Source organism: Balaenoptera borealis (assembly GCF_965194805.1).
Source record: "Balaenoptera borealis genome assembly, chromosome: 15".
Lineage (NCBI taxonomy): Eukaryota > Metazoa > Chordata > Mammalia > Artiodactyla > Balaenopteridae > Balaenoptera > Balaenoptera borealis.
Genome location: NC_138871.1, coordinates 37,587,505 through 37,610,215, shown reverse-complemented (window position 1 = coordinate 37,610,215; position 22,711 = coordinate 37,587,505). Strand labels below are relative to the sequence as shown.

General features: G+C 32.4%; 1 protein-coding gene across 11 annotated transcripts in view; it reads right to left on the bottom strand.

Annotated features, from left to right (window-relative positions):
* Positions 1-22,711, bottom strand: part of VPS54 (VPS54 subunit of GARP complex) — a 131,841-nt gene that overhangs the window by 36,249 nt on the left and 72,881 nt on the right. For all 11 annotated transcript variants that reach the window (XR_014235100.1, XR_014235101.1, XR_014235102.1 and 8 more), the window contains 6 exons: positions 21,209-21,340; positions 17,646-18,031; positions 10,304-10,430; positions 9,218-9,325; positions 6,827-6,882; positions 3,336-3,432 (listed from right to left, as the gene is read on the bottom strand). Coding sequence is in view for 1 of the 11 variants with exons in the window: in XM_082358047.1 (XP_082214173.1) it covers positions 3,336-3,432; positions 6,827-6,882; positions 9,218-9,325; positions 10,304-10,430; positions 17,646-18,031; positions 21,209-21,340 (906 nt within the window). In the remaining 10 variants the exon portion in view is untranslated. The remainder of the gene's footprint in view (positions 1-3,335; positions 3,433-6,826; positions 6,883-9,217; positions 9,326-10,303; positions 10,431-17,645; positions 18,032-21,208; positions 21,341-22,711) is intronic.

The following is a 22,711-nucleotide window of genomic DNA, read 5'->3' as shown; positions in this document are numbered from 1 at the left end:
CTTAAGAGTTAAAAATTTCTTAAAAAAGAATGTAAGCTTGCATTTAAGGATTATTTTCTTTTTTAGCTATACAAATCATCTTAAACTATGGGATATAAACAATAAACAAGAATTCTAATAAAAATACAAAATACAATTAATGCCCAGAAATAAACCCATGCACAAATGGTCAATTAATCTACAACAAAGGGCAAAATACAGCAAGAATATACAATGGAGTAAAGACAGTCTCTTCAACAAGTGGTGCTGGGAAAACTGGATAGCTACATGTAAAAGAATGAAATGAGAACACTCTCTAACACCATATTAAAAAAAACCTCAAAATGGATTAAAGAACTAAATGTAAGACCAGATACTGTAAAACTCCTAGAGGAAAACATCGGCAGAACAGTCTTTGACATGTTGTAAATCACAGCAATATTTTTGGGGACCTGTCTCCTAGAGTAATGGAAATAAAAACAAAACTAAACAAATGGGACCTAATTAAACTTAAGTTTTTGCACAGCAAAGGAAACCATAAACAAAATGAAAAGACAACCTATGGACTGGGAGAAAATATTTACAAATGATGCAACTGACAAGGGATTAATTTCCAAAATATACAAACAGCTCACACAGGTCAATATCAAAAAAACCCAAACAACCCAATTAAAAAATGGGCAGAAGATCTAAATAGACGTTTCTCCAAAGAAGACATACAGATGGCCAACAGGCACCAGAAAAAATGCTCAATATCACTAATTATTAGAGAAATACAAACCAAAACCACAATGAGGTATCACTTTACACCAGTCAGGATGGCCATCATCAGAAAGTCTACAAATAGTAAATGCTGGAGAGAGTGTGGAGAAAAAGGTACCCTCCTACACTGTTGGTGGGAATGTAAATTGGTGCAGCCACTATGGAGAACAATATGGAAGTTCCTTAAAAAACTAAAAATAGAGTTACCATATAATCCAGCAGTCTCACTCCTGGGCATATATCCAGAGAAAACTCTAATTCGAAGAGATACATGCAACCCAATGTTCATAGGAGTACTATTTACAATAGCCAAGACATGAAAGCAACCTAAATGTCCATCGACAGATGAATGGATAAAGAAGATGTGGTACATATATACAATGGAATATTACTCAGCCATAAGAAAGAATGAAATAATGTCATTTGCAGCAACATGGAGGGACCTAGAGATTATCATACTAAGTGAAGTAAGCCAGAAAGAGAAAGACAAATACCACATACCACATGATATCACTTATATATAGAATCTAAAAAAACTGATACAAATGAACTTATTTACAAAACAGAAATAGACTCACAGACATAGAAAACAAACTTATGGTTACCAAAAGGGAAAGAGCTGAGGGGGTGGTGGTGGTGCGGTGGCGGGGGGGGGGGGATAAATTAGGATTTTGGGGTTAGCAAATACAAACTACTATATATAAAATAGATAAACAGCGGTCCTACTGTATAGCACAGGGAACTATATTCAATGTCCTGTAATAAACTATAATGGAAAAGAATATGAAAAAGAATATATATATGTATAACTGAATCACTTTGCTGTATACCAGAAACTAACACAACATTATAAATCAACTATAGTTCAATTAAAAAAATGTAATACCTCTTTTTGTAGAAAACTTAGGAAAAACAGAAAAGAATGAATCACAAATTTAAACTATACATAATCCTAGCACCTAAAGATAACCACTAAAAAGACAAGCTGTCTCTTTGGTCTATGGAGATGAAGAGGTTAAAAAAATCTTTCTAACACAGCTAAGAGCAGACTATATATTTAAGTAGGTCTCTGTCTTGCTTTTTAACTTAATGTTATAATGTATGCATCTTCTGCAATCATTAAAAATCCTTGCCTGCATGATATTCCATGATAGTGAATATACCAGGCATAACTTATTTTACCATTCCTCTATTGTTAGACATCATGGTTCTTTCCAATTTGTAGTTATTTAAAAATTCTTCATTAAAAATGAACAGCTGTAATTAACATTATTTTTCAGCGAAATCATGCCCTCAAGGAACCACAAACTTTTTCAAAGAAAAAAGTACTATATTTAAAGATTAAACATCATCTTCAAAGATGTTTTACAACAGTATTAGTTTAAGTGGCCTAAATGTGAAAATAAGAAGCTACAATTAGGACAAATCACTGTTCCCATATTGTACATACATCAAATAATAATTTGGCTTAGTTTAACTGATATAGAAACTAAAAGTAAGACAGCTACTTAAAAATTACTGGCAAAAAGTTGGCCAGTTCTAACTATGCAATGTAGGAGTTCTATATATCCAGAAATGTGTGTGATAAGGTCATGGTAGGAAAATAAGAAAAAGTGAAAACAAGGCCTCGTTACTGTGCAATCCACAGATAAAGGTTTGCTATCTATCTCTATCAATGGATAGGATCAACATTTGGTAGGAGTTTGAATTAAGTATAGTGAATCACATTTTATAAAACTTTTCTCACTCTGACTGGAAAGCTTATGTATGTGACTTAGAGCATGTCAAAGTCAATAAGGAAGTCATATCATAGATAAGTACCAAAGTCTCCCAGATCATTTTTAACATGAAACTCAGGAGATGCCAGGGATGTTAACTAGGACATAAATACAATATTGACACCTGATAATTCAAAGAATATCACATTTCACAAACAGCCTGTTATACTCAGTAATTCCTAATGACTGTCTCATTAAAACACAGTTATGACATGTTGGTAATCCCAACCAACATGTATTAGAGTCTGTGACGTTTTTTCTTCTGAAAAATGCTGTGTGGCATGTGTTCTTTTCCTTATAATGACTAGATTAAAATTAAGTTGTTTGACCAAAAGGACAAAGTAATTAAATGCAATGCATGATACATGAATGGATTCTGGATTGAAAAATGAAAAAAAACTCTGCAATAAAGAACATTAGTAGAGCAATTTAAATATGAACCATATGTTAAAAAATACCATTATATCAACATTAAATTCCTAGAAAAATTAAGTGGTTTGGGATAGATTTTTGAGTGTTTCACAATATTGTAATTCTAGATAATCTACAGAGATTCAAGCATCACAAAATCACAAAAGGAAATATTATTGTATAATATTTAATGCCAAGTAAACATCATATTTCTTTTAAAATAAAACATATCGTCCAAAATTATAAAAAGGTACCAAAATACTCTGAATCACTTCAAATCTAATTTAAAACCCTTTAGAAAAATTTCAGAAACAAAGAAATTTTGTTTTATTCTAATTTTCATATCTAGAAAGATGACTTAACTTTAGGGATATTCTGGACAAACTGATAATCACATAAGCTTACCTTAACTCTCTGTAGGAAAATTGTAAACTTAGAGAAAATATCCTTTAGCAGATCAAACCACTGAAGAAAATTCAACATTCTCATCTGATCTGCAAGCCTAGAAAAAAAAATTCAAACAAAAATAATGACTGTCTTCAGGCCAACATGGTATTATCTACAAATTGGAGGAAACTACACTAAATACTAGCAACAAGAGAATAATAAAACGCAATTTAATCTAGATACCTATCTAAAACTGTAAAATTGAGATGAAGATGTCAATTACTAAGCAACTTCTCCTTGTTTAAACATCTCTAAGACTAGTCAAGTACACTGACTTATGAATCTTATCATGTAGTAATTCCATGTGAACATGCTTCGTGACCATTTGATGAAAAAGCATAGAAAAATAAACTAATTTTGGTTAAATATGGAAAAGATATATTCTGGAATAAAAATAGAAACATAACATCTCCCTTAATAAACGAGCCTCTTCAATAAGTGGTGCTGGGAAAACTGGACAGCTACATGCAAAAGAATGAAATTAGAACACTCCCTAACACCATACACAAAAATAAACTCAAAATGGATTAAAGACCTAAATGTAAGGCCAGACACTATCAAACTCTTAGAGGAAAACATAGGAAGAACACTCTATGACATACATCACAGCAAGATCCTTTTTGACCCACCTCCTAGAGAAATGGAAATAAAAACAAAAATAAACAAATGGGACCTAATGAAACTTAAAAGCTTTTGCACAGCAAAGGAAACCATAAACAAGATGAAAAGACAACCCTCAGAATGGGAGAAAGTATCGGCAAATGAAGCAACTGACAAAGGATTAATCTCCAAAATTTACAAGCAGCTCATGCAGCTCAATATCAAAAAAACAAACAACCCAATCCAAAAATGGGCAGAAGACCTAAAGAGACATTTCTCCAAAGAAGATATACAGATTGCCAACAAATACATGAAAGAATGCTCAACCTCATTAATTAGAGAAATGCAAATCAAAACTACAATGTGATACCATCTCACACCGGTCAGAATGGCCATCATCAAAAAATCTACAAACAAACGTATGGACACCGAGGGGGGAAAACTGCGGTGGGGTGGGGATGGTGGTGTGCTGAATTGGGCGATTGGGATTGACGTGTATACAGTGATGTGTATAAAATTTGATGACTGATTAAGAAAAAAAAAAAGAAGGAAAAAATCTACAAACAATAAATGCTGGACAGGGTGTGGAGAAAAGGGAACCCTCATACACTGTTGGTGGGAATGTAAATTGATACAGCCACTATGGAGAACAGTATGGAGGTTCCTTAAAAATCTAAAAATAGAACTACCATATGACCCAGCAATCCCACTACTGGGCATATACCCTGAGAAAACCATAATTCAAAAAGAGTCATGTACCACAATGTTCCTTGCAGCTCTATTTACAATAGCCAGGACATGGAGGCAATCTAAGTGTCCATCGACAGATGAATGGATAAAGAAGATGTGGCACATATATACAATGGAATATTACTTAGCCATAAAAAGAAACGAAATTGAGTTATTTGTAGTGAAGTGAATGGACCTAGAGTCTGTCATACAGAGTGAAGTCAGAAAGAGAAAAACAAATACCATATGCTAACACATATATATGGAATCTAAAAAAAAAAAAAATGGTCATGAAGAACCAAGGGGCAAGACAGGAATAAAGACGCAGACTTACTAGAGAATGGACTTGAGGACACGGGGAGGGGGAAGGGTAAGCTGGGACAAAGTGAGAGAGTGGCATGGACATATATACACTACCAAATGTAAAATAGATAGCTAGTGGGAAGCAGTTGCATAGCACAGGGAGATCAGCTCGGTGCTTTGTGACCAGCTAGAAGGGTGGGAGAGGAAGGGTGGGAGAGGGAGGGTGGGTGGGAGGGAGATGCAAGAGGGAAGAGATACGGGGATATATGTATATGTATAACTGATTCACTTTGTTATAAAGCAGAAACTAACACACCATTATAAAGCAATTATACTCCAATAAAAATGTTAAAAAAAATAAAAATAAAAATAGAAACATAACATCTCCCCTAATAAACTTAATAACCTACTGTTCTAACTACAAACTAAAAAGTACTCTTCCATACATGAAGGATCATGTGGCATGGTGGCTAAGAGCATGGGCTCTTAAGCCACAATGCCTTGGTTCAAGTTCCAGCCCTGCCACTTACTAGTTGTGTGACTCTGGACAAATGACTTAACTCCTCCATGATCTAATTTTCTCATTTTAAATGGGTAGAACCTACCTTATATGGTAGCTGTGAATATAAACTGAGTTAATACGAAGTACTCAGAACAATGCACAGTGCTATGTAAGTATTAGCCAATATTATATTAGCTACATATATATTATATATATACTAAATATTACAATACATAATAGTACAGCCAATATTTTTATAACTGACATCAATCAACTTTAAGATTAAAAATTAATAAAAAATAGAATTCCATAAAGATATTTTAGAGTACTACAATGACTTATTACTCCAAATTTTTAATTAATGCTGCTACACCTAGGACTTTATTCTCAAAAGATACTCCTATACACTTGCGATATAGGATGTTCTCTAAGTTGAGAAAATTCCCTAGGGAAGAAAAATATTAAAAATAACTGACTCTCCATGTATATAGGGCTTTTAGCAAAGGTCCAGTAACTTAATTTTTCCAACTACTAGTGATCCCTGCCTTATTAGGATTGCTTCAACTAATTCTGAAACTGAGCTTTCACTAGGTAATAGTGTGGAAATTAAAACTCCACAATCCTCATTCTATGAGTTTGGCCCAGAGAAGTTTTACAGTTGTCCATATTACTATTCGTATCTTAGACCAGTTAATAAAGTTTAGATACGTATATGAACAAGAAATTCATAGTCATAAAATATTTATCACTATTCTCCTTAAAATAAGAATAGTTATTTCAAGGGGAAAACAAAAAATTACAGACATGGACAATTCAAAATCATGTACTCAAACTTCTCAAAGCTAACTGGGTTTTAATTATATAGCTAAATAATTTAAATTTAACACTGCTATTCCTCTTCAATTTCCACCCTCCATATGACGTTGTATCCTCTCCACCCTCTCTCTGCCCTGGGAGGCTGACCTGCTGGGCTTGGCCAGTGAGGAGCCCTTACAAAAGACTGAAAGGAGGAAAGGTGTTAATAGTCCGTCTCCATCCCTGAGGGGTTACCTCAGGATGACTGCCTCCCTCCACTGAAGACCACTTCAAACTACTACAAGACTTTTTTTTTTCAGCTACTTACATCTTCTTCTCCTTCTGAATTCCATTAACTGCTCCCTTTCTTTGTCCCTTAAAGGTACTACACTATCACTTGTGATTTTCCTACACTCTGCCCACACCTTAGCAAATAATTCCTGAACTAAATCCTCCTTAGATTATTCTAATGCGTTATCTTTTCCCTGACTGGTAACCCCAACTTAATATTTATACTTACTTCAAAACAACATCTGTGTCTATGTCTTCTATTTGTGAAACTTTATTAATCACACACTGCAAAATTTAAGAAAAAAAATTTGATTAACGTCTTTAGAACTGTAAGTACAACATGTTAATTTGTATATTAATAAGGGCCTCAATGACTATAATTATTTGACCAAACTTCTCCTGTCTCTTACACCTCAAGGTGTTTAAAAAACTGCAGCATTACCTTTACCCTATTAAATAATTATTCCAGGGTATGCTTGAACTGTATTAATCACAATTTCCTACTATTTAAAACTGTTCACACACAAATACACACACAACACACACAAACACACACACACACACACACGCAAAACCCCCATAGAACTATAATACTTAGGACATGGTATAAGCCCCATACTAAAATTCCAAAAGAAATTCATTTTGGAGGTCACACTTCCTTGCAACACGTGCAACAGTTTAAGGTTTTAAAAAATAAATGCTCAGACTTTAGAAGTCTAGGAATTAAAACAGCAGTTTTTAAAAACTGTTTAAAAGTATAATATACATACAGAAAACTGTACAAATTATGTTTATAGCTCAATATTTTTTTTACAAATGGAGTGCACCTATTTAACCAGAACTCAGATTATGAAATTGAATATTACCAGTAAGCCCCTCCTGCTCCCCTCCTGGTCACTACTTCCTCCCAAAAGACATTACTATCCTGATTTCTAACACCACAGATTAATTTTGCCCGTGTTTGAATTTTACGTAAGTGGAATCATACAGTGTGTACTCTTCCGTGTCTGGTTTCTTTGGCTCCACCTTATGTATGTGAATATCCATGTTGTTCCATGTAGTTTATTCATTCTCATTGCTGTATAGTATTCAATGATGTAAATATGCTATAATTCTATTTATCTTTTTTACTGATGATAAAATTTGAGTTTTTCCGGTTTTTTATTACAAATATGCTGCCATGGAATGCTTGTGCTGTCTTTGGTGAGCCTAGGTATGAATTTCTGTTGGGTAAACTACCTAGAAGTAGAATAGCTAAGCTATAATATACATGTATATTTAGTGCTAGTTATCAACAATTTTTGGAAGTGGTAGTGATAATTTTAAAATATGGTGTTTTAGTCAGTGTTTGAAAGAGGTAAAAGATGGGGTGATTGTAACCTTTTTCTTGCTTGTTTTATTTAAACATTAAAAACTATGAAATGTACATTCAACCTAATGATGATGATCAATTAAGCCTAAGAAATTCATTCAAAATTGTTCTTTTTCATATACAGAAAAACTAAAGTTCAGAGAATGAGATTTATCTGAATAGAAAAAGTCAAAACAAAAATCAGGGAAGTGTATACATATAGCTGATTTACTTTGTTGTACAGCGGAAACTAACACAACATTGTAAAGCAATTGTCCTCCAATAAAGATGTAAAAAAAAAACAACTGCTTATGGAAAAAAATTGTATCTCATGAAATATAGCAGCAACTTGAATTTCACATCTTTAAAACTGAAATAACCTTAAAATGTATATCTACTTTCTCATGAGTAGATGACAAATACTGAAACTTTGATAGCATTGTAGGTGGTAAGCTTTTTCTTTTAATTTCTAAAAGTAATGCAGATGTAAAATGTCTGACAATTCCACTTTATCACTTTATGCCAATTGTCTTGTAATAAATACCAATTAGCTTGAGAAAAAAATCAGGGAAGACTAAAAAAAAAAAAAGATTTTAGTTTACAATTATAATTTCTTAGAGATCAGAGTAAGAAGAAACGCTGGTGAAAGTATATACTATTGGTAAAATCTTTTTAGAAAAAAAGCAATTCAGCTCTATGTATCAAACAATTTAAAAATACTTTTCACTCTCTGACCAATGGTTCCACTTCAGGAAACAGTTATAAGAAAAATAGTCTTAAATATGAGAAACCAAACAAACAAGACTTTATACCAAAGCATACCAAAGATGTTTGTCACAGTGCTCTTTATAGTACCGAAATGAAAATGACCTAAATATTTAACACAGAGGAAAGGTTAAACAGGTTTAACTAACATAATGTTGATGGAATTTTATACAACCATTAAAAGTGATATTTCTGAAGGCTTATGAGCAAATACTTATGTTATGATTCAAACGGAAATATATATACAATTCAAAATTATATATACAGTATGAGAGCACCAATGAAAAACACCAGTAACAACTTATGCTTAGAAATATTCTTAAAGTGATAATCTTTTTGACTGGTACGGCTATGTTTTTCTTTCTTCTATTTTTCTATATTTAAAATTTTTTAATAAATGAGAAAATATTACTATGATACTGCATGTATTATTACAGGATCATGTAAAAATAAACTTCACAAAGATTCTAGACCAAAATGTATCAAATAAAAAAGTATAATTACCTGTTTAATGATATTCTTTGCTGTAATAATCATTTCTTCACTATATATTTCTAAAAAGTTAAGTTTTCTTTGTTTTAAAAGTCCAAATACAAGAGATACTAGTCTTTCCTGTGAAAATAAAAGAAGGGTATACAATGTCAAAATTCAAATACAAAATAATCTCACTTAGAGGTAAAAATAATCAACGTCAAGGGTTTTATTGTTTGACCCTCAAATCTCTGTCCTCCTTATGGTATTTTCTAAAAGCCTTAAAAACCCCTTTCCATAGCAATCTTGTCATCAGATTTTTGGAGTCATTATTCTAAAACAGGTAAATCCTAACCTACTATAGTGGATCAAATGAAGCTGGTTTGGGGACAAAACAATATGAGTATATTTTGGTCTAGTTTCAGTAAGTAGCTAGAAAGTATTCTTCTCAAACCCTGATGACCAATAAATACTCTATGAGCCTGGTGCTTTCTAATTAGTGGTCTAGAAGACTGGAATGATGACCTGGATTATTTGTGGAGCATTAACTGCTAACATTTACAAAAATCTCTTTAACTACTTAGGCTGCTATCAGGGCTTTTTGGATTCTTTACAAGTTCTTGGCAATAATCAGCATTGAGAAGTTACAAGATAAGTTACCAAATATGATATATTTGTATATGCATATGCATAAAACATGTTCATAATAGGTGCTCAGTGAATGTTGACTGACTGATAAGTTACCATATAATAATGATCACTTTTTATAAAAGACACACTCCAATACATGCATATACATGGATATAAGTTAATTCATCCTATATCTACATCCTATATCTATATTTGGAACTTGGGTAGTAAGCCATATAAAGACTTCATTTTAACTCCCATTTCTAATTAAGCTATAAAATTATTTATTCTCTAATTTCACAGGATAATAAACAATTATGTGCTTCCTAGAGTCACACAGTTAGTGAAAGATTTCATAGGTATCACAGGCTTGATATTGAAGATAATTTTGCTCACTATAACTTGAGGAGAATGTGTTCTAAACTAAGGCTGTTAGGAAATAACACTAAGCAATGACATCAATTTCATTCTATAGTTCAAAAGACATACCTCTTCTAAAATTTGACAGTCATCTTCCAATGGTCTATTTAAGTCACTGTGAGAATAAGTAGAAAATTCTGCAATCATCATTTTATCTATCAGTTTTTCTAATTCACAAAGCTGTGATCCCAAATGCCTACAAAGGAAAAGGGAAATGTTACCTACATTTATTAAAAACCCAGATTTACTCCACGATCAAGGGAACCCGTCAGCAAAACTTTTCTAGCTGACAGTACTTGTGCAACAAGGTGATGTTTTAGTAAAATGGAGTCTTTTAACTTAACAAAAATAACTGTGACAGTTTCACGTCATCTCCCAAATTCTATTTTTCTCTGTATATCTTTAACCTCCAAACAGTTAAATATACTATAGGAAACTTGGTTCTAGAAAACTTCATGACTGCTTTTTAGTCTGCTTTTCACAGACAAAATATTCAGATATTCTAAGTCCTTTCCTCATTAACCACTTACTGAATATAAATGTCAGTAGCTCCCCAGCCATTCATGTATGCAATAAATACAAGCGCTTAGCATGCACCAGGCCCTGTTCTGGGTACCTATAAATATCTGAAGGACTATAGCAGAGACTGACTCAGCTCAACCTCTGTCAGGATCAGTTTGAGTTACTGTGCAATATCCCTCAGGCCATTAAAGTCATTAGAACACACGAGTGAAGATCTAAAGTCACTGAGCTATAATCTATCCATGGAACTTCTTCTCATGAAGCATGATGTTTCTTTTTAGTCCACCTCTTCAGCACCTGCAGATCCTGGCTAGGGTGAAAGTGAGCAGGACTCTAACTTTGGCAGAGTTGTGGGGGTGGTGAGGGCAAGTATTACTAAAGAGATTTGGAAACTTTTCCTTAGAAAAAGCAAGTACTGTCCAAGTGACAAGAATGGTCCCAGGTAGTTAATCCCTGCTCTGAAGGGCACGAAGGATGAATACCGTCATATCCAAAGGGATTTTTGCCACACAATCTAATAGTTTCATAAAAACAATGGGTTGAAGAAACCTAGGTAATCTAGTTGGTCCAAGGCATTTCAAAAATTAAGTGAAATTTATCTTAAGTGTAAACATTTATAATTAATTATAAAAACATTTTAAAAGTTTATGCTACATTTACTTGAAAAACAAGCCCTTAATGTTAGCAACTGTCTTTACTATGACCAGATATAGCACACTGAAAAAAATTAAAGCATGTGACCTTTTAGACTGATCCGTTGTTCTTCCTTATGAACAACAACAATATGGTAAGTAGTGCAGTGATACTTTTAGAAAAAAATCTGATAAGTGAAATAACATAAATTTGCTTTTTGCAATATGAAAATTATATTTCTCACAGCTAATTAGAAGTCTAATAAGGTTCTCATAAATGGTGACAACATCTCACAATAAACTAATTTATAACATATCCACTCTTACAAACTGAAACACTGCCATAAAAGGAATTTGGCAGTGTCTTGCGAAATTACATAGGCAATTAGCCTTTGACCTAGGAATCTCACTTCTCAGAATCCATCTCAAAGATACACTGGTAAATGACAAAAGAACATACATTCATTGCAGCACTGTTGGTAATTGCAAAGGAATGGAAACAACCCAAATGCTGACCAATAGAAGACTAGTTAAATATATCATAACAGACCCTATACACTTTTAAAAGAATCGAGGAATACCAATTAATATACTATATACTGCTACAGAGCAGTTTCTCAACTACTACTCCCCTACAAAGTCTTTTCAGACATTTTTATTCCTAATCACTCCCCATGAAGTTTTAATATCACAGATATACTGTACCGTGGCCTTTGGAGGGCCACAAACCATTGTAAAATCCAAGAATTTTTTTCACCCTTCAAGAACAAACTTTTCCCCCCGTTGGGTGATATCCCCCATTGAGAATGCATACTGTAGCATGATCTACAGGGTATATACTGTAAGGTAAAAACCGCAAGGTGGAGAAAAGTATGTACAGTATGCTAATGCTTATCTAAGATGAGGGACAGACAGATGGATAAATAAACATAAACTAAAACTTTTTTAAATGACTTATAGGAGTAGGTACAGAGGAAGAGAACCAAGATAGAAGTTAAATTTCTCTGAATATCTTTTGTTTTATAGATTTGACTTTGGAACGATGTAACTACTTAACATAGTTGTAAAACAATATTACATTTAAAAACAGCAATCCTTGAATATCAAAAGCAAATGAAACAAATGAACTTAACTATGTATCAAAGTACAGGCAAATCTACACAAAGAGGAATTATTTCAAGTGACTTTAAAACACAGTAATTTATCCATTCATACCACAAGGTATATACCTTAAGAAAAAGAGGGAAAATTATTTTCTAGCTCTGCCCACTAAAAAGGCCTAGAGATCATGACCAATCCAGTAGCAAGGAACACCTCTGAAACCTAGATTGTAATTTCTAAATACCATTTCCTACTAAAAGAAACTAGGGCTCCTTAGAGAAATGGCAGTTTACAAATATGGAGCAGAAAATGTATAATATGAATATCCTGTCATAACATGAAGAAAACCATTAATGACTACTCATAGAATCAAAAGGACTTGAGGAGGTTCCTACAAAAGATAGGACAATATGAACATCGATTAAAAAAAAAACTTAATACTTCAAATATATATAAATCCATGTGCTTATAAAACATTTGGAAGATGCTACATTTTTCAATTCATTATTTTAAAAACTGCTAAATAAAGGAAAAGAACCTAGACTTTATCTTGCCTATCCTTGTAAGAACTGTCCTTCAAAATTATCAAATAATTGTTATGGAGAAATATGGCTTTATAGAAATATTCCATTAATAAATGAATAAGGAAGTTTAGAATTAGAATATCATGATTTTCAACCCATAATGAGATGATAAATCTAGGCAATGATCACCAAATGGCTGCTAATTTCATGAAAAGAGAGACAACCAGATATATGCCTCTTGGCTGAAATACACCTATTAGGTACTCTTACCAAGAAGAAAAACTTAATTCTGATCAAGGCTTTAAATCTAACTACCAGTTTATAAAAAATACAAGCAAAAGGAAAACACACTAAACATGGGGATGCAGTTGGCAAAATCCAGACTGTGAGAAGCACTACAAAGACAACTCAATTTCTTCAATGAATATTTTGAAAGGGAGAAAATGAGAAGAATGGAGAACTATATCTCAAAAGACATTTGAAATATATCAACCAATTGTAATATACAGTTGTTGTTATTTGGATCCTGTTTCAACAAATACACTGTGAAAAGAATTTTGAGAGAAATAGGAAAATCTGAACACTGACTAGCTACTTGAAACTATGAATGATATTCGAGTTATGTTTTTAAAGATCCTTATCTTTCAGAGATACATAATGAAATACTTATGGATGAAATGAAATGATGTTTTGGATTTGTTTCAAAATAATCCAGGAGTAGGGGGAGGCATATAGAGAAAACCAAGTTGGCTATGAGTTGATAACTCACAGGTGATATGCAATTTATCCAACTTCATGTAACTCTCTTCATAATATTTCCTCTATTTTTTTTGTATGTTTCAGTTTTCAGTAAGTTTTAAAAAGCAGTAATAGGGTAGGATATGAATCCACACATAAGTTTAACATTGCTTTGTTCTCAGTTAATTGATTTTTATAAAGATCAAAAATTCCTTTTAAATGCAGACTAGAGGTTAATACCCAAGTCTGTGTTACCTTCAGGTACAAATAGTCTTCAGCAAATCCCAACAAAGAATTATGGTAGGAAGTCCATAGGACTGTATCTACTGATGTTTGGGCATCAGAGTAATAAAACTCTATCATTTCAGCCTAATAACTTAAATGTGAGGTTCTATTTAACCTCAGATATTGTCAAAAATAACTGAGTAGCTTCATTTTTACGCATCTTAAGTAATTTTAAAGTGTGACAAATATAATAAAGAAGAGCAGATATGAATCTCAATACTAACATCAAATAGTATTTATTATGTACTCACAGGTATATGATAACATATATAAAAAGATTTGTCTAAGCAAATCCCTAAATAAAATTTCTAGAATTAGTGTTTTATAGGATTTACCTATTCATCCTTGCTCTGTTTTTAAAATATTTTTGACTACTTTAACAATAGATGCAATTATACTGGCCTGTATATTATTATTAACCTTACCAAAAATATTTAATAGATAAATCTGCTAACAGTTCATTTTAAAAGTATGTATCCTAATAATCACATATAATACTTTACAGTGGTGAAAGAAATCTGCTGAAATGACAGACAAATAACTAAAAATCACTTTCTGAAAAAGTACATAGGCTCATATATCCAGCTAAACAAATTGGAGCAATTCTAATACTTTCTACTTTAATATGCCTCAATTTGTACATGAATTCAGATCTTCTACTAAGCTGTGGGTTCACTACAATGACCTTTGTGTTGCTTTTATCACAGAAACTTACATATCAATAAACCCTACAGTAATACTAGTTTCATCAAATAGCAGAAAATCTGTTGTTTTGGCTTCACCTCAGAGCACACAATGTGGATGTTTTCATATCATAATGTTTTCAAGATCTAAATTATGGGAGATTATATAGGAGCAAAGAAGATGTTAAATACCTTTTAATACTTCCAATAATAAAAATCCCTTAAGTGGAATCCCAAGGTGGCCTCTGATCAATGAAATCATAATAAGCTGGAACCTATAATTAACTCTGAATGTCTTCCACATTTTCTTTCAAAAAGAAGAAGGCAGCGTACCACTAGAAAAACTAGTTTCATTAATTTTTAACCTAAAATCTATTACTATGGTAGATTCCTAGCTCAGCAAACCTCTAACTCAGTTGCCCACAGTTTAACATCTATTGCACTAGAAAATTAGTACTGACGTTCAGAGTGATCTATTTGAGGTCCTACAAAACCTCAATCAAATATATTAAAAAGTATACATAACTCTTGGGTCCGATGAGATCTGGGTTGAATCTTGACTCTACTGTTTTATAACTTCCTGTATGACTTGGAGCAAGTTATCTAAGATTTTCAATGCTCCAGTTTCCTTATCTATTAAAATGGGATAAAACTATCTATCTCATAGAGGGGTTTTTTTGGAGTGGGGAGGGGGATCAAATAATATATGCAATATTCTTAGCACTGGTACAGAATACCAAAGTATTCAAAAAATGTTCTTAGGTTTTGTAGTGGTGGTAGTAGTAGAGTAATGGTGGTAGTAAGTAATAAAGAAAAAAAAGTAACAGTGGTGAAAACTGAAGTTTCTACATAAACCTTTACAGTAAGAAACAGCAAATAACAACATTATATCCCTGAATTTCAAGGTAACTGAATCTTTTCTATATGAAACCTGCAAGGTATCAAGGTTCAAATATATTTTCATATATATTATATTTTATATGAAGAATAAACACTCTTTACAAATGTGCAGGTTCTAAAAAAATAATAGTAGATATTTGAGTAAAACATAGATAATCAGAATATTTGAAAGTCTTTTAAAAAACCATATACACTTTTTTATGAAAAATATTTTGTCTTTTGAGTTAAGGTACAAACAAAAAAAGTGAGGATGAAAATAAAGGTAAACTCTTTCTTGAGCTCAAGATAATTACAAGATTATAAAATTTTCATTGTGCCTTCTGATAAATCATAATCTACTGGGAATAAATATCCAACACTGTTCTTAAATATTTTCCAGATAGCTTTGGAGAACTAAACTTTTCATCAGTATTATTGGGCATAAACTTATGAGTCAGGAAAATGAAATAAAATAAACTGCATGACTTTTGGAGTAAAAATGAGAACAGTTTCAGAATTTGTGTTTAGCAGGCAAGCATTTAATCTTTGTTTCTATTACTCTATTCAGAGGATAAAGCACTCTACTTTGCAGAATCAGCTCTCAATATTCATCAAGTTCGTATTATATAGTGGTGACAAGAAAAAACACAGCTTCTGTCATTACAGAAGTCCATTTTGCTAAAATACTGACAAAATTAATATTATTTTAAAAATATATGCCATACACACATTCAAAAAAGAGAAATATTTAAAATTTCAGAGGTAAAGGGGAAACTAAAAATCATTTAGTCACCCTGGGTTCCCATGCTGAGAAATCCAAAGTAGGCTTCAAAGGACTACAAACCACCCAAAACTGATTGCAAAATTTTATGTACAGGTATATTTTTATGGAAAGAAGGTCCATCCACAGCTTTCAATAGATTCTCAAAGAGGTTTGTGATCCAAACATTTTCTGTAAGCATCCAAGTCTGGATAAGGTTCTTCCCGTAAGGTTAGGCTCCACAGCAATCTGTGCATTCATCATCATGCTGTACTGTACTGTATAATAACTACCCAGTAATTTGTCTCCCTCCTACCAAATAAATTGTAGAAACAGAGCAGAGAGCATCTCTGCTTTGTTCATGGCTATATTCCCAGTATTCTGCCTGGTGTCTGTCATGTAATCAATAACCATTTCTTGAATAAATGAATCAATCATTCATTTGCATAATTAAAATTGGGCCAACTTTTTAAAAGTGCTTTCTAAATAAATATTCCAATTACATATCCTTAGTCAATAAGAACTTATAATTCAATTAAAATAAACTTATATTGAAGATAACCTTTCCAGAATATATTAAGTTACAGAGCATGTCTTCCATAAAACTTCTTTGTAGTCACTCAGTAGTATAAGGTTTCCCAGCACATAGGAACTTCAACAAGGACACTGAAAGCCTGCTTAACTGAATGAAATTTTGACGGCTTACAATTGGTGTAATCTGTAAATTAAACATATGACATGATCTCACATAAAATAACTAAAACCCTAATCTTAAAGGTATTTTCAAAATAAAAACTTAGAAGAAATTGGGTCTTTTCCATCATCGTGTGGAATTTTTTGCAATGTGATAGACTGCAAATGAGAAATGAATTTTAATAATTACCTAATTTAAAACTTATTCAATGGCTTTTAAAATGAACTTAATTTCAGCTATACTGGTATTCCTTTTTCCACCTTTATCTATTATCTTGACACAAAACTACTTCAACATTTTCAAAATATAATTTTCAAAGCTATGACTGGCCCTTCGTTGATTTCATCTACTAGAAAATTTAATTTTACTTCTTTATCCAAATGTCTCTGTAAATATTGGTCCTTATGATTTTTGTTTGTTTTAGTAAGACTAAAATATCAGAATGATAACATTATTAACCAGATCAATCTGGAAGAAAAAAATACCCTTGTAACTCTAAACACATTCATTTATTTTCAGCTAATATTACACACTAAAATTTATCCTTTAGAAATTTCTAACATTATTTCTAATGGCTTACTTAATGGACATACCGGAAGCTGTGAATGCCCTGAAGTTCCTGCTGTAGAACCTCTTGCGTTGTTGCTATTAAGTCCAATGCTCCGACAAATTCAGAAGTAGATAACAACACCTGTACTGTAGGCTGAGTCTGGTGTACAGTGGCCATTAATTTCAGTTTATTGTATACTTTAACACAATTATTTCTGGTAAGTGCCAGTCTTAAAATGTGTAGTGATCCTTCACACATTACTTTATCAATCTGTGCAATTTTATCTCGAAGCATTTTTACAGCCTGGGAAGTTTTCTTGAGGTAGTCCTGCAATTCGTGTTGAGAGGTCATTGCATGAAAAAATGCTTCTGAACGTAGAGAGATCTGGTGAGCAATGTTTACTTCCACAATATCCAGATAATGGCTCAGCTTAAGAGGAAAGGAAAAGAAAAAAAAAATCACAGCATATTATAAGTATACCTTAACTATCCAAATACTTTCTGAAAATGATACAATATTTCTACATGTATTTTAAATCCCATTGTGTGAACTGTTTGATAATGTGATGCTTGATACTAGGCATACAAAATAGAAGGGAGATGAAAGGTAGAGCCCAAAGTTAATAAATGTAAGACAAAAGCATAGAAGGTGATTTACCTTCTTCCTCTGCTCCTGCCATTACTGCCCTCCAAACACCAACTACTTTCTAGAAAGTAAAAGTAGCCCACAGTCATCTCAGATTATAATCTAGTTTTAGAAGTTCCAAGATCTGAGAGAGAATGATTGATTTCCTTAACCTCCACACATCATTGCCATCACCAATATCATGTATCATTTATCTGACTGAAAGACGATTATAGTTACCATTTACTGACTTTCTATGTACCAGGCACCGGTATTTTATATACACCATCTTCTAATTTTAACAATCTTGGAATACAGGTATTATTATTATTTTATTTTACAGATGAGGACAATGAGGCTCAGAAACATTAAATAACTTGAATAAAGTCATATGATTAGTAAGTAGGAAAACTGAAATTTGAACCCAGGTTTGTCTAACTCAAAAACTGAAGTTCTTTCTACGGTACCATGCTGCCTCAAAACGTTAGAGAATTCATGAAAGACAGATTGGTGATCCAGCCACAAATTACAGAGAGTACTAGAATTCACCTGGATCTTTTTTTTTAGGCTGTTAATTTCACATTTCAATAATTATTCTTTTATCAATTTGTAAAACTCAGTTTATTTCCAATGTGGTTTCCTCTTAAACAGTTGACTGAAACAATTAGTTCATATATATCTTATTTGTAATACTACCAAAATTAATTCCTGGAGTAACATGTATTAAGAATGCTTTCTAATTTCAAATATGGACTTCTAAAACTTGAGCTGTCTTTTCTTCCTTCATAACTGCATATGCCTTTTTTGGCTATATTATTTTTCCATTTCTCCCCCACTTTTTTACTTCTAGATTCTTCAACCTATAGCTCAAACTTTAAGAATTATCTCTGAACATCTCAGGAGAATTTGTAGTGTTAAAGGGTTAATGGGCTTTCAACATTTAGGACTCATAAAATTAGAGGATTATTTGGTCACCAAGCCTGTCTCATTAAAACCATGCAGGATCATGCATATCTTCAATACGTCTCCTTCAATAATCTATTATAATATATAATAGATTACAAACAAGACATTCTTCTGTAGTTTAAATCTGTTGCATTTATACTCTTTTGCTGTTGTTCTTTTTACCTTCAACAGCTGTTCATTTATTTACCTAAAAAGCAATATGGGGGTGAAGGTACTTAGGTACATCACAAGCTAAAGTAGACTCAATCTTCAGAAAATGGAGAAAAAGTAACTCCTGTAGGACAGCGGTACTCAGAATGCAGTTTATATGCTGCTGCCAGTTTGTGAACTGTTTAACAGGTCCATGATGAAATGAGGAACTCTGCTGGAAATTAAATCAACTACATCACTAAGCCCATGGTATTGCTTTTTCATAGAAAGACTTTCTTAATGAAGGAAGCAGTGAAATGATTTACGTTCTAGAGCAAACTCGTTATCTCATCGCAGACCAGCACTTTGGGTAGCAGTACTACAATAGGACAAAAATTTCTCTAATCCTGGTTGTAGCATCCCCTCTTTAAAGCTAGCAAGATAAAACGGGTGCTGTCAATCATACAGTGAGTTTGAATCCTGTCTTGGAATCCTGTCTTCCATTCCTTTTCTAAGAACAGAGCAGAATGAGGAGACAAAATGTAAATGTAATAAAGCTGATTCTGCAACTTACCAAAAAAAAAAAAATTTCCATTACTTTAGTCACTTTAAACATTTAGCATGAGAAAATTGTTTCATTTGAATTTCAAAGATTTCTGCAATTTATCAATACTCCTTGATCTATTCTTTTCAAAAGCATAATATTTTCATAATTCATTTCCTATTAAAATTCTATAAAGGGAACAATTTTTAAAGTATTCCTAAAAGTATCTGTATAGATTGATGAAATTTTTATTGGCTTTTGTTGTTTTTCTCTTTTAAGGTATTATTCTACCAGGGGATATACTTGGAATGTGAAAAAGTAGTCTGGGAGTGAGCCTGTGTCTATATATCCATTGTTTTCATAAGATTTGTGAATTTATTCTTACTCAAGGAAAACCTTTATAGATGAAAATGTTGCCAAAAAAAATAAAAGTGAATTCATTTTCATTTTCAACTGTGAGAAACGGAATACTCACAATTCTTTCCCGACATTTCTTCTCCTCTCCGCCCTAAGTAGCCCTTCTTCAGTTGCTGAGAAGGACTGGACCCAACTTATTGAATAGTCTACCTGAGGCAAGCTTTCAGACTGCCAAGAGCTGTCACCAGACTAAAATGAAATGCTTTCATCTCAGTTTAGGAACCACAGTCAGTTTTAGAAAAGCTCTAAACTGAGTGCTAAGAAAGAACAGAGATCAAAGGTCTTTACTTCCTGTTTCAGTTTTAAAAGATTCTTGATCCTGTGAGTTATGTTTAAAGTTTTACATTTTAAATGACTTTCAAGATATTGACTTCTGAAATATAGAACATTGTAAAATTTTGAAAAACTGCTGACTAATAACACGCAAAAGGCTACGCTTTGCAAAGCTTTGCAAAGCTTTGCAAAGCTAAAGGTACACTGAATTTTTTAACTATGATATTTTTGCTTCAAAATAATCATCATTACTATGTATAAACGAAGAAAAATAGTACCTCAGGAAAAGTTAATTTTCTGTGCTTTAAATCATAAAGAATATAAAATTAGCCAATATACTGTTTGGAATAAATGTAAAACAATTAATTGTGTTATCTAATACATCCTTTCAATTGAGATTGCTATCAACTGCTGTTTCAGATAAGAAGCACTCAAACAATAACCTTTTCCTTTTTCAACAGCACAACTTGTATTGCATTGAAACAAAGTGCTATTACTTTATCAGTTAAGATCTGAAGGGTTCTAATTATCAGTAACAATAAAGATGAAACTAAAGGAATTAGTGCCTACTAAATAACTAACTCTGAACTCACACCAACAGTACCACTTAATTAAAATAGTTTTCTACATGGGAAAAGTAAAAAAGAAACTACCTTTTCTTGTAGCAACTTTGAGGAAGCTGCATCACGATTTCCTTTTCCACCAGCAGTATTAAAATGAGACCATGGTAAAACTGAATTAAAAGTTAAGGAATCGTCCAAGGCAAAATCTGGTTTCATAAAAATCTATTAAAAAAATGCATTTCCCTCAATTAGATAAACATTTTCTTTACATCCATTATCCCTTCTAACATCATAAGACCATTAAACAATAATTAACTTGAATCTCAGGCATATACAGAAAAAGCAAGTGATAACAAGTTGAGTTATTTATACAAAAATCTGTAGAAGAAAAATATATAAATAATGTTTCATCCAGCTAAAAATGCTCATGAAAGATAGAAAAATGTTTTTTTGCCTTTACCAATAGAGATGGTCATTCCATCACTACTTGGTCAAACTCACGAATGCAGTCCCACTGGGCACATATGAAAGGGAGATATCATACTTACCCTAAAATTTCTGTATTATTTCCCACTGATAGTGGTTTTTTAAAAATGTCAAATATCAGTATCTCTATACTTATATTTCTATTTTCTCTTGCTCAAAATTCTTTCAAACTTTTTTAGATTAGACATACACTGAATTTTAAAACCAAAACAATTCAATTTTATGAAGAGACTGCTCCTTTCCCTTGTATACCACATCCATCTGGGCACCAAGTACTACCCTTAATATTTCCTTATTATCACTTGACTCTCCTCTCTACTCTATCTCCACAGTATTTCTACAGCTCCTCATTATCTCTGGATTATAGTAAATGGCTACTTACTGATGTCCTTCCCTAATCTATCCTCTATGTAGCTTTAAAATGCAATTATAACTGAATTAACTTCTCTTTTTAAATCTCTCAATGAATTCCCATGACTGACAGACCAAACTCTCTTAGAATGGCATTAAGAGTTTTATTTATCTCATACTTCACAAAATTTATTTAACCCCATCTCTAAACACAAGTATACCACGTATACTTATTTATCTCATACTTCATAAATATTTTTACTTAATATGTGTATCTCCCCCAGACCATATGTTCCTATAAGACTGGATTTATAGATTATTAATCTTTCTATTCCAGCACATAGCATAAGGCCTGAAACATGGTTTAATCAATTAATTTCTATGTTATATTTTATTACATTCACTGATTCATATGACCCATATCCAAAAATTAGTATGAATGTGATAGGGAAATCTAACTAGGGACATGAGTATATTTTCTAGTCCCTCTAGTATAACTGAAAGTATTGATTAACTCAATAAATGTTGACTATCTATGATTTTACTCTTATGCTAGGCACTAAGGTGGAAACAAAGCTAAATTATTCCAGAGGTCCTAATCTCAAGGATCTTTAGCCCAAGGGATGTGATAAAATATATACATAAATATTTTATAAGGGAAAGAGTGACAAATGCCTTAAAAGGGAAGGCAGGGGTCTAGATAAAATGCTATGGCAGTTTGGCAAAGGGGCCAATGATCTTCATTTGGAGGAAATG